Source organism: Talpa europaea (assembly GCF_964194135.1).
Source record: "Talpa europaea genome assembly, chromosome: 4".
Classification (NCBI taxonomy): domain Eukaryota; kingdom Metazoa; phylum Chordata; class Mammalia; order Eulipotyphla; family Talpidae; genus Talpa; species Talpa europaea.
The window spans coordinates 70,077,180-70,091,139 of record NC_140070.1 but is presented as its reverse complement, the minus strand read 5'-3'; the positions used below and the strand labels follow the sequence as shown (position 1 = coordinate 70,091,139).

The window sequence follows — 13,960 nt, the reverse complement described above, 5'->3', positions numbered from 1 at the left end:
AGGGCAGGTGTTGCTTTTTTAATGAGAAATAATTATTTTCTTGTTATTGCTCACAGCTGATAGTATAACTAGTCAAAGTCTCATGTTTCTACCTTGTACATCGTATGGTTTGAATTAGTCTTTCGGAGAACTTAAATAGTATGTATATTTTTTGTATATGGTTAACTAGTATGTAAAACTAGTATGTTTTTTTTTTCATTTTCATTGTGCAATTACTGTCAATTTTCTTTTTTTGATTGTATTTTTTTTAATTGACGTAACATTGGTTTGCCATTAAAGCAGACTCTGATCAATATATTCCAGTAGAATAATTGGGAAAGAAATCACTCATATCTTCTCTTCCCGTTAAAACCCAAGCTTATCTTTAAAATGTGAGAGTGCATGTTACAGCCTCTGCAATGTTATAAATTATCCCACAATTGAAAGGTCATTAATACTGGTAGGCAGACTGATACATGTACCAATGCATCTGAAGTGTTGTAGTAAAAGAAATAGCTATGGGATCACTTGGTACTTCCTGTTTGGTGGCGTGTGGGATAATCAGTTTCGGGTGAGTTTTGTGTGATGAAGGTGTATAAAATCTCCACCGTATGAGTTTTTTAAAAAACATGACCATTGCTTTCACTTAGGAACTCAGCCGTTTCCATTTAAAGACACATCCTGTGGAAGTGATAAATATTCTATTTTTCTTAAATTCATTTCTTGTATAAATTTGTTTCTCAACACTTGCCTACAAGCATGTTTCTGCATTCCCTAGTCATGCATAGAAGCATTTAAAGGAAGTTCATACATAGACTAGATTCATCCTTACAAAATATAATAAAAATTATGATGCTTGAGAATCTGATCCCTGAAACTTACTGGACTTGAAGTGAGTGGGAGTCACGTAGCAAAGGGGTTCTCAAAGGTTACAGAGTTTGGTCTTAAACTATGCTTGGAGAGATTTGCACATAAGTGAGGGGGGAAAGGTTCTACCTTTTTGGCACATTTTTGGTGAAGTGGGATATTGCCCAGCTGCGCCCTCTCCTCTCTTCATTCTGGATTAGCGCAAAGCTCTCTCCCCTGTTTGCCACAGTTGGCTGTAACACATGGAAGTTAAGTCCTGAGATAACTGGCGAAGATATGACAAGTGGACATATTTCTCAAGGACGGGGATTTCATAAATGCAGGAAGGTTAGCACAACCACTGGTGTGAGGGGAAGTCAGAGGACGTGATCATAGTTCATGGGAACCAGCAATGCAGGATGGGCTACATTCAATTTAGTTTCCTTTGCAGGCTTAAAATAGAGCTATTGTAAATTATGTCAGTCTTTCTCAAATCATGAAAATGATTGTTAAAAATGTCTCAGAATACACAATGTGCATTGTTATATGGCTTTGATGTGTGAATGATGAGAGTGTATGATATAATACAAATTAAATAATGGTAGAGCAGTCACAGACCTTTTCCCCAAGGGGAGCAGGAATAAAGGTGAAGTTTCTGGTTGAGAGAAGACTGTTTTGTTTTGGTGCCTACAACATAGACTTTTTCAGAGGGTCTGAAAGTTTTAAAGGTTTCTTGGTATGTTTCATGCTTAGTACATGTTATGTGTTCTAAAATTCTATTAGAGTAGTATTGGGTGGAAAGTCAATGCATGCCCAAGTTTGTGTTTTCCTTAAATATTTAGATACCCGAATATTATTATTCGGTATTATAATGCAAAGTATTATTCAGTGGGGATGACAAAATATTTATATATATATATATATAAATACATATGGAATATTTGTGCTGCCTCAAGACATTTGTCAGGTTGGATGCCTTGCTTTGGAATCTAGTGAAATGGGGTTATCTGTGTTCGGAGCACTCAGACTGGTGCCTCCAACATCTTTTCCTGGCTTCCTAATTAAAATTTTGGGTAAACCAATTGTGATACTTGCTAAATTCAGAAGCAATTGACATAAAGCCTGAGATTCTTTTTTGTTGTTTGCACACAGGTGAGGTCTGCCATAAATCCTATACTCAATTTTCAAACCTTTGTCGTCATAAGCGCATGCATGCTGATTGCAGAACCCAAATCAAGTGCAAAGACTGTGGACAAATGTTCAGCACTACGTCTTCCTTAAATAAACACAGGAGGTTTTGTGAGGGCAAGAACCATTTTGCGGCAGGTGGATTTTTTGGCCAAGGCATTTCACTTCCTGGAACCCCAGCTATGGATAAAACGTCCATGGTTAATATGAGTCATGCCAACCCGGGCCTTGCTGACTATTTTGGTGCCAATAGGCATCCTGCTGGTCTTACCTTTCCAACAGCTCCTGGATTTTCTTTTAGCTTCCCTGGTCTGTTTCCTTCCGGCTTGTACCACAGGCCTCCTTTGATACCTGCTAGTTCTCCTGTTAAAGGACTATCAAGTACTGAACAGACAAACAAAAGTCAAAGTCCCCTCATGACACATCCTCAGATACTGCCAGCTACACAGGATATTTTGAAGGCACTATCTAAACACCCACCTGTAGGGGACAATAAGCCAGTGGAGCTCCAGCCCGAGAGGTCCTCTGAAGAGAGGCCCCTTGAGAAAATCAGTGACCAGTCAGAGAGTAGTGACCTTGATGATGTCAGTACACCAAGTGGCAGTGACCTGGAAACAACCTCGGGCTCTGATCTGGAAAGTGACATTGAAAGTGATAAAGAGAAATTTAAAGAAAATGGTAAAATGTTCAAAGACAAAGTAAGCCCTCTTCAGAATCTGGCTTCAATACATAATAAGAAAGAATACAGCAATCATTCCATTTTCTCACCATCTTTAGAGGAGCAAACTGCCGTGTCAGGAGCTGTGAATGATTCTATAAAGGCTATTGCTTCTATTGCTGAAAAATACTTTGGTTCAACAGGACTGGTGGGGCTGCAAGACAAAAAAGTTGGAGCTTTACCTTACCCTTCCATGTTTCCCCTCCCATTTTTTCCAGCATTCTCTCAATCAATGTACCCATTTCCTGATAGAGACTTGAGATCGTTACCTTTGAAATTGGAACCCCAATCACCAAGTGAAGTAAAGAAACTGCAGAAGGGAAGCTCTGAGTCTCCCTTTGATCTCACCACTAAGCGAAAGGATGAGAAGCCCTTGACTCCTGTCCCCTCCAAGCCTCCAGCCACACCTGCCACAAGCCAAGACCAGCCCCTGGATCTAAGCATGGGCAGTAGGAGTAGAGCCAGTGGGACAAAGCTGAGCGAGCCTCGAAAAAATCATGTGTTTGGGGAAAAGAAAGGAAGCAACATTGAAACAAGATCGGCCTCAGATGGTTCCTTGCAGCATGCAAGACCCACCCCTTTCTTTATGGATCCCATTTACAGGTAAGGGTGGATGAGCGAAAGATACCTGTGGACAAGTGTATGAGAAGTAGTTTTCACACTATAAAGTTATGACTTCCAATCTACCATTTTTATTGCTATTGTAAAGCAGAGAGTAAAGCTGCTTGAACTGGTGGACTCATTTTTTATTCAGAAAGTTTACTCGTAGGTTTGTACTTATGTTTGGATGTCTCTGAATTAGCTATTGTGGAAAAGGCCACGGAGTTCTTTCCCATGACAATAAATTTATCTTAATGCACATTCTTATGTGGAAAATATGGGAAAGCCATTTTTAAAGCAAGTTGTCCAAGTGGCAAAAGGATGAGGCTCTGGAAGGCTTACTGCAAATATGTGTGGGTGCTTAAATGAGTCAGGTTATTTGGAATAAGATGGGGGCTATAACAGTAAGAGTTTATTCTTTGTTAACCTACCAGTACATCCTTAATAAATACTGGTCACATTCTGTTTCTAAGTAAATCTCTTTGGCCACAAGTGAATGAAATATTAATCACAAAAATGTTTTGTATATAATGTGAGCCATCAACTTACAAAATAAGGCTCTATTTAATGCCTTCATTATCCACTTTCCTTTCATGTATCCAAAAATTCCTTGGGGAAAACATATATACTTAATAAAAAGCTTCTTAAGCCCAGAAGGCTAACTGAGTCATGTGCAGTGCAGAGAATCAGCATGGATTGTCCAGAGAGGGCTCAGTGTTATGAGCAGTCTTCGGTTTTGCTACACATAAGCAAGGCCTTCAGAGCATCTTGTGCATTCTTCTATGAGAGTTGAGTTTCCATTCAAAATAACCTGGCCACCAAATCATGCCTGTTGTGTTTAAAAATGAAAGAGTACACAAAGTTGAGAATAGGGTCAGGTTGGGGGGTTCTTCTTTCTCCTGGAGGAATTGTGTTCTGAGACATGATTCTCCCTGTAGATGAAAAAGACTTTTCTCTCATCAAAGGATTTCCAAAGAGGCCAGTGTGTCTCTGAAGGAGAGCAAAGAATCAACTGCAATCACTTCCAAAAAAGTAAAAATCTGATGTATCCTCATGTTAAAAAAAAATCACTTGATCATTCAGAATGATTTAGTATTTAAACATAATTATCCTTATGGTGTATTCAAATGTTACTATGTTTTTTCATCAAATCTTGAACATTGCCAAGAGTTAATTATTCATTGGAATAATTTTTATTGGATGCTTAAAAGATGAGACTAATTAAATATATCTTTTATGAAGAGATAATTATCTTTTATGAAGAGATAATTTTGTGCTTTTAAAAATGATATTTATTGCACTTCTAGTACTTACTAGGTACTAGAGTGACACATTCTTTTCACATAAGATTCTTTGTCTACCTAGTGTATTACCAATACATTAAGTAAGAAACATCATCACTACGTTAAGGGCTTCCTCCCCTTGAACATGACAAGGTTTTAGAATTAAAAAAGAACAATACAAACAAAATCTCAGAGACACCAATACTATGCTTGGGCACCCCACCCCCCATTATATCTTAGTTTGTGAGGCAATTGCATTATTAAAAATAAAAAAGAAGGTAAAACAAATCTTTCATACTTTGTGAATAGCTCATATATTACTGATTGCCAGTAAGGTTGCATTTTCATCAGTGATATCGCTCCGTCCTTTGTGAAAATTATTTCTCACATTTTCTTAGAACCTTCCAATGTCAATGGACTTCCAATTCTTGCATGTACTCATTACAAGCTTCTCCATCACCTCTTAACCTTCCTTTTGATTACTCTATTGTTTGTCTTCCCTCTGGTATTTCAGTGTCATAGGCCTGTGATTTTATTAATGTCACAAAAAAGATCTAAACCTCAATTTTAGTATCAGACCTGGGGAGAACTCTTTATTTTCCTATGTCAAACATTGTTTTTCATCCATAAAATGGGCATGAAGCCCCTGTGTCAACAAGTGAAATAGTGTACACAAAGCAAAGTACGAAATTTTAAGAAGTAGTGACTTTTATTTTGATTCTTTAAGAGTAATGATTCAACAGTGTTTGAAAGAAAATTACAGCAGCAGAACTTCTCAAACCTGAGGGGGGGGAATGAATTAGAAATAAGGACTTTATGTATTTTTTAAATGAAAATTACCAGGAATTGGTAAAAAAAAAAAAAAAGTTAAATTGATCCATAATGTCATGTCATATATTCTTAGTAGAAAATAGAATGGCTAACATTTATAAAGCAGAGGGTAAGTTTTATATATGTCTTCCGACCTTCAAAGTATTCCTCTTGCTCATCCCACCCCTTGTACTGTTCAAAGTGTGCCATTAGAGGAAGGAATTCCACAGAGTAGCTAGCAGGAATTCCACAATTCCACAGAGTAGCTAGCAGGTTGTATGGTGTGCTTAGAAACTCTCCTGCTGCCTTGGAAAATACGGAAAAAATAACATGACTCTGTGGTAGAATACCTTATTGGTAGAAAATAACTTTAATTTTCAAAATTAATCCCATCCATATGATTTTAAAATTGCCAGGTATTTTTGCCTACATTTGAAATGGAAATGCATACATTTATGATCAATGCCTTTGGCTTTGTCTTTTCATTTTTTCTATTTCCTCATTATTATCATTACTAGTCATTCAATAAACAGGACCTTCCTTTTTTGAGCACCGAGGAGTGCCATAGTATTCCTTAACGACTGAACATCTTTAAATTTTTATGAGTGTGCTTTCCAGAAACCTACCATTTGCCGTATTGTTAGCTGTTGTAAATGTCAGTGATTATGCAGTGATTGATATGTAAGTCTAATTCATCTCCAAAATCTAATTTTAAACTTTCAGAGTAGAGAAAAGAAAGCTAACTGATCCACTTGAAGCTTTAAAAGAGAAATACTTGAGACCTTCTCCAGGATTCTTATTTCACCCACAAGTAAGTATTTTGTATTTGCAGCTTCAAACTTGTAAACTAACTTGTTGATCCTGAAAGGCAGGTGCAATGAAATGAAAGAATTCTTGAGAACATTAGGATTTCCTATGACGCTGTTGTGGAAGAACACAGGAAATTCTAGCGGAATTAAAACTCAACTTTTTAAAGAAAAAGTCATTAATAGATGTGTGAAAGTAATATGATGTTGCTGTTAAATTGTCGTCTGCTGTTAGCTACTTACTGAGTCAAAGTGAATTTTGAAGTAAGCAAAATTCAGCTAAGAAAATAAATACTGAAGTTGTCTTTTGTATTTAAAAATTATCTATGCTGAGAAATGTATCTTACAGTGATTCCTTTCAAATTCATAAAGGTTGTTTGGTTCTGTTAGTGCTTAGATAAAAACAGGAAATGAGTCTACCTGACAAGTTGTTACCATAGAGAGTGAAGGAATTTATGTAGAGACCACTGGGCATTCCAGCAAAATTCTGTAATTACACAAGAATTCACCACAATACACACAGCTATTTACTGAATAGAGTTTTGTCCCTTTATCAAAATACAGTTTCTCATTTCTAGGAGGATATAGAGGGGTGATATCTAATTGGCTCATCTCTGTGTCCCTGCATATGTAGTCATTTTTTAAAACTGGCTTATATATCAGTCGACATGTGGGGAATTATGTTGAAACAACAAATATAGAAACATCTTGAATCTGGTTTCTAGTTTATATTGATTTTTTTCAAAGATATAAACTCTGGTCTGTCTAAGTAGTGAGCAAAAGCTTTATGAAATGCTTGAAAACAGAGTAGACCAATTCATTGTGTTTCAGTATGTTCAAACCAAAAATTATGCCCCTTTAATAAATTAGTGGAATTTTATGTAGACTTTCTTAGACGGTTATGAGATACCCGTCTGTGATTTTTTTAACCCATCCCCTCCCGCCACTGTTACCTTTCCTTCACATATTCAAGTAGCTTCCCAAAGTCCTGAATAGCAGACTATGTGAGTGAAAATACTATCTGCTTGGCTAACTGAATAAATCTAACATTGCTCAAAAATTATCTTTATTTCCAACTGAGAAAATATATGATTTAATAGTAAAAGGCTTGGAATTATTCCAGTTTGTATTTTTTTGAAAGGCTAGATAATTGTATTATTTACATAATTACCGTATGGAAAAGAGGCAAGTTTAAAATACTAAATGTTTAACAGATACTTATGTTTTCTATTCCGGCTTATCTTAATCATACTTGTAGTTTTCATGCACTGATAAACCTCTATGTAATATGCATTTTGTGTCAAATATTGCTCAAAAGTATATCTCTCTTGATAACTTCCTCTTCTAATTTTAACTAAATGATTTATAAAATTATTATAGTTATATACATTTAATTACAATAATTAAATTCTTTTCACAGTCTAATAATCTTTAAAAACAAATACTTATTCACTTCAAAATTAAGTGCTAAGTGTAAATGGTATAATCGGAAAAAAAAAAGACTGGGGGCCAGTGTATCTGGCTTTTAGTTTTGTTATCTATAAAATGAGGAGTTGTTTATAAGGTTCTTATTTAATCTGAAATTCAAATACTTTTAGTTAGCAAAACTAGAGTTACTGGTGTTTAAGATGATAAATTCCATCTGTCAATAAATCTACATGTGCATGCAACTGTTATGTAGTATGGTACATATTTGTTAACCAAATAATGTAAGAGAAATGCTATATTTAATATCTGCAAAGTTAATGAAGGATCACGAAGGATGAGGCACTCTTACAGTGTCTGCAGCACAGCAGTCCTTCCCTCAGATCTTCACAAACACGCCCGTGGGAGCACATTGGGTGTTCCTTCCCACCCCAGACTGTCGTCTTGGTGTAAAGGGTAGCCTTCTGCTGCTCTTCATTTTTCGATTAGAATGCAAAGGTGATAAAATAGTTAACACCTGGTATGTCATGAATACTGACATTAAAATGAATGCCTGCCATTCTGTAGCAGGGTTCTGGAACCCTTGCCATACCAACTGTTAATACTTTAGTAGTTGGCTAGTGAACTGTCTGAAGGGTTTTTTGGGAAGAAGCCAGGGCAGCAGGTGAACATTCAGGGTGTTTGCTGCAGAGGCTACTTACCAACCACCAAAGAAGTATTCCATTATTGTTATGACTATCCTGGCTGGTTTTGCATGTAGTGATTGTATGTCAATGGAATGCAGATAACAAAGACGGTTGCCTGGGAGAATCTTGGGTCAGCCATTTTCACCAAGCCTTTACACCAATCAGTGTTTTATTCAGAGAATCTGCCTCAAATGCTCTGAAGTTCCAACAGAACTTTTGTTGTTTCTAGTAGTCTGCCAATCCCATCATAGCCTCAAAATTCACTTACAATCAAACACTACCCAGAAATCAGGGCAAGAATAACTGCTTAGCAGTAGTGCTTAGGTTTTGGGGTCTTCTCTATCTGCATGTGGGGATAACCTCTTCCAGCCTTACAAGAGTAGATATAAAGATCAGTGTTCACATATACAGCATGTTTAGCATTGTGTTTGGCATGTGAAAGCTATTATTATTAGTGAAGCAGAAGTATTCCATTTTGAAAAGAAAATATTATCAGTGAAATATGCTCCTGATACTTCCTGTGTGCAGTTTCTTTGGTGGATTTATAGCATGTATCTAGAAATACTTGAAAAGATGTTTACCTTGTCCTTGGCATGACCTCATTGTGTAGAAATAAGGTGGCAGAGAGCAAGTAGTCAAAATGGAAGTACTTTCTCTGCCCCCAAATATTGCCATGATTTTGTGGCTAAGTAAGTACTTGGATAAAACCACCTGTTCATTGCTTCATCCTTCACTTAAAAGGTATTGGAGCAAACTGCATGGCCTATTTGAGCTTCCATATCTTCATCTTCAGAATGAGAATATTACCTACTCTATTTCTTAGAGTTTCATAATAATAAAGAGATCATGTATTCTTAATGCTTTATGGAAAAGTTTTATATCATTTATATATGCTTGGCAGTGTATATGCTTGGAAGTGTATTCTCTGGGCAAATCTGCTTTTACAATTTTTAAGTATCTTTATGTTCTACCCAGTATGTCTTTCCCCAGTACATGTTACAAAAGTAATTTCTAATCATGAAAGATGAAGTCCTCAATAGATATTTTTGGAATTTTATTGAAAATCCATTAGGGTGTCTCCTTGGTGATGCAAGGAGTTAAGTCACAGCACTCTGAAGCCACTGCATCATGAGTTCAATCCCTGGCCAGGGAGATACCCATATAGCACAGCAGACCTCTCCTGACTCTCCCACCGCTCCCCTCAACAGTGTATTTCAGTCAATCTGCCTGTTCTGTTCCACACTCTGTCTCTGGTGAATCCTCTCACCCCCACACACACCTCTGGCCTGTACCCCAATTCTTGTATGCATAAATAAATAAATCTTTAAAAAAATATTATTAATAAGAAAGAAAATCCATTAGGCCATCTCATTGTCTTTTGAAATAAGAGAAAATGTTTTAAAAATTCTTGTCAGAAGTACCCAAAAAACATTCCTCCAATTTAAGAGACAAATGGATTTTTATTTTTAACTATTTTCATTCTATTTTTTCTTATTTAATTACATAAATCAGTTTTTTATTTGAACAGTATTTGTTTTTGATGTCAATTAAATGTATTTGAAAATAAATTTATTGTGTCATATATGCATTTTAAAATATTTAAATTAATTATTTTATTAATGGAGTACCATTGTTTTCATCCTGGTTAGTATTTTGACAACATAGGATTTCTCCCCTCAGGTATGGTCACCATAGCTCTCCCACCACCAAAGCACCCATAGTCCTCCACCATAGCCTGTTGTGCTCTCCCCACCTTCCTGGTTCTCATTCCTCCCCCTTCCCTCCAGAGGCCTCAGATCTATGGTCAATTATCAAGGGTTGTTTTTAAATTTTGTCTTTGTCAACCCTTTGTTTGATTTCTCTATATTCCATATACTAGTGACACCATTCAGTATTTATCTTTCTCCTTCTGACTTATTTCACTTAGCGTGATACCTCCCGGCTCTTCTCATGTTGCGACAAAATGGCATGAGTTTATCTTTTTTGATCAGTGAGTAATATTCCAGTTTGTATATATACCACATCTTCTTGTTTTCCAAAATGATTGTCAAGGTCTTAAATTTCTACAATTCAATTCTTAAAGAAGTTTGTTCATTCTATAATGTCATTATGGAAATATTAAGCCTTCTATTTCACTCTTAAAAATAAGTTAGTTTAATATGAGAGAAATAAGTATTATAGAGATTCTCCCTGGATATGTGGGTGAAAATTATTTGTGAAATCATAGTTTAGAGTATAATTTTGAAAAGAAGAAGACAGTCACAACTAGATGATATGGAGACTATTATTCTGTGATCCCCAGACTGTTCATTTAATTGATTTCTATTTTAGGTAACTGACAGTCACATGATAGTTCATTTTTTTGAAATGCCATCTATAGAGGTCATTTGGCAATTGCACTGTTGAAAAACTCACTATTATTCCTTGGTTTGATTTTCCTATAATTTTAATACTGGTTATTTATGCATTTAATCTCAGGTGTTTGGCTTTGAAACAGTTCCAATTTTACTTACATTTCTGTCCTTCATTCATCTTTAAAATTTCTTTTAAAATGTCTGACCATCCTTCTACTGTGTCACAAGAACCTGGGGAAAAGTTAGTCATTTCCCAACATCATTTATATATTAATATGAAAATCACTAAAGTTTTTTTGCTTTTTATCTTTCTTTTAGCATGTATTTCAGATCATTAGATTTCTTCTGTGATAAACCTTTCATCCATTAAAATATAGGTATCTTTCTTATTAAAGATTCCAAAGCCTATGAAAGTATCATCTACCCCCTTTAGCCAAATAAAATGATGTTTTTAATGGCATAACCTTTGGGTTTCTGGAAGAGCTTCTGTCTCACTGAAGTGATCCTTCCCATGAGTTATCATAACTAGAACTTTGTAGATCTTTTAATTATTATCCTTAGACATGCTGACTACTGATGGTCTAAGATTCATGCTAATAAAAGTTCAGTAGTGTATTTATAAGTGTACTATGTTTGTTACTGATGATTCATATTTAATTATATTTTCTTTGTTCCTATTTAGTATTACAAAAATACAAAAGACTGGATATTTTATAGGAAACTGTTTAATTTTTAACTATTGAAGTGAAATTTAGGAATTGTGTAGTAATAATTTAAAAAGGAAGTGTTTGATATTTAAAATTTAATGTAGGTAGCATTTAGCTTCAAAAAATAAAAAAAGAACATTCTGGTTTTTATCCTTATTCTAAAATTCAATTTAGGGAGAGGAAATTCAGGAGTGTTATAAAATATTTAATATTTATTTACAAAGCTGCTACTCAAGGTACAGTTACATGATATGCAAAAAATTACTAAGTTAGCATAAATGTTAATTAATTATTCAAAAGATAGTTTGCAATGAAGATACCTGTACAGAAGTAATTTTTTGTTTTTGTTTCAATTTTGCTCCCAGTTCCAACTGCCTGATCATAGAACTTGGGTAAGTTTCCTACTTATATTTTTGACTAAAGTAACATAGCATTAAAAAGAAAAGAACATATTCTAAATTGCTATGCAAACAGAAATAATTCTGAGCCCTTTTTCATGAAATGATATGGGTTCAGTAATAGTTTTCTAGTTTTGTCAAGCTGTAAAATACTTTCAGTTACAATTGGGCATTTAGTGTGCTATAAATTGTTTACAGAAAGAAGTTTATTCTATAAATCTGACCCATTTCACACAGTTATACTTGAGTTATATTCCTTCTGGGCACTTAGTAGAGTGTCCTTAAAAGAGGCGTTGACATGGATCAGTAAATGGAAACAACCGTTATTTGGGAAGCCTGTAAAAGATGCTTTTGATAAAGTCTTCGAAATTTAAAACCTGAACTTATGTGTAGACATAAACTGATAATAGAATTCATATCCATATATCCCAGGATAGAACTTAATTCTGGCCATTTAGAGAAATAATATTAACTGTTTAAAAATCCTTATCTAACTAATGAGTGGATCTTATAACATTGAGTCTCATTCCCTCAACTTTCAGTTAGTATTTCTAGATAACTCAGTTGTCAATTAATGATACTAGAATATCAAATACAAAGAATAAACTTATTTAGTTTTCACTCCCAAATAAACCTTCAATGGAAATAACATTATATAATTCCCTCTAAATATATGTAGTTTTACTTCTTTATATCTTTATCACTCAAAATGATACTATTCTGAGTTATGGGAAAAATCTTGAAGTGTAGTTCAATTTTCCTGTAGTCACCATATAATCATGTAAAATAATTTTAAATTGAAACATTTTAGCAGTTACCTATTTCTGCTATCTCATGTTCATTTTCTCCATTATGGAATTTGTATTGAATTGTGACCTTTCTCTAATGTTCATATATTTCCAAAGGCAAAGTTGTACAGTAAGAGGGTGGTTCTTTGATTACTTTGCTCTGTGATTCCAGTGCTATTCACCTGCTTTTCCTGGCAGAGTATCACCTGTCTTGAGGATCATTCCGGCTGATCCTTATGCTCTCTAAGAGAGAATTTTAAATTTTTCCCTGTATTTTTCTTTATTAATTTTCTAATTTTCTTACATTACTCATTTTTGTACAGTATTTGATTTTTCTTCTTAGGCGTAATTGCTGTATGTATCCTACCACCACATCACCTGTGAACCATCACTATGGTCTCTTGTGCTCTGCCCACCCATTTTAATCACTCACCTTCCCTCTCCCCTGCTATAAGCCTCAGATCTGTGGTTGCTTACAAGTTTTGTCTTTTTTAATTTTTTTGATCCTTTGTTCAGTTTCCCTATATTCTTCCTATAAGTGATATCATCTGATATTTTTATTTTTTCCTTCGCTTATTTCACTAAGTGTAATCCCTTCCAGCTCCACCCATTTTGCTGTGGATGGCATGAATTTATCTTTTTGATTGCTGAGTAGTATTCCATTGTATATTATACCACATCTTCTTGAACCAGTCATAAGATAGAGGATTATTTGACAGTAGCTGTGTTGTTGACAATTTCATGCAGAAAGTGTCATCCCTTCCATAAATAGGTTCTACCAACTTTCCAAACCAATTCATGTTTTAAGCTGAGTTCTCTTACCTGATAATACGATGACATAGCAGATGTCATTGCAGTGTTTTGGAAATGCTCCTTTTCTGCTATTAGATTTTTCAGAGCTATGATTTATATTTGTACTATAAAGTATTGGTGGTAAATAGTAAAAATACTGTTTATAATTTTTTAGTGGTTAAAAAACTCTAACTGATTTCATAATCATGACTGCTGAATATGATACATGGAGTGAGATAACCATAAAATAAGAATATTTACTTTGTCCACAAATGGCCATGGTTTTGAGATTTCTCAAGATTATCAAATGAATAAATATAGAAAACAACCAAATCTACAAACTTTCCCATCATAAGCTATTTATGAAAAATAGTTATTTTATGATAAGTGCATCTGTAATCTAATTTGTGAAATAGTTAGCCACATAATTCATGGTGCTATTGGACATATCATTTCCTATAATCAGATTGTCACTTTAATAGTTTTAATGACAAACTTCTTAATGTCATCAATTATTGGCTGCCAGATAATAAATGTTAAGTGCTTAGGACCCAGTTGATGATATCTTGCCTACTGAAAT

The 13,960-nt window shown here is 34.8% G+C and overlaps 1 protein-coding gene across 5 annotated transcripts in view; it reads left to right on the top strand.

Moving 5' to 3' along the window:
* Nucleotides 1-13,960, top strand: part of MECOM (MDS1 and EVI1 complex locus) — a gene marked incomplete at its 3' end in the record, with an annotated part of 572,510 nt that overhangs the window by 538,312 nt on the left and 20,238 nt on the right. For 2 of the 5 annotated variants that reach the window (XM_084232796.1, XM_084232795.1), the window contains exons 8-10: nt 1,978-3,334; nt 6,148-6,235; nt 11,768-11,794. In XM_084232796.1, coding sequence (XP_084088922.1) covers nt 1,978-3,334; nt 6,148-6,235; nt 11,768-11,794 — 1,472 coding nt within the window. The remainder of the gene's footprint in view (nt 1-1,977; nt 3,335-6,147; nt 6,236-11,767; nt 11,795-13,960) is intronic. The other 3 variants (XM_084232798.1, XM_084232797.1, XM_084232799.1) reach the window with 2 other exon arrangements.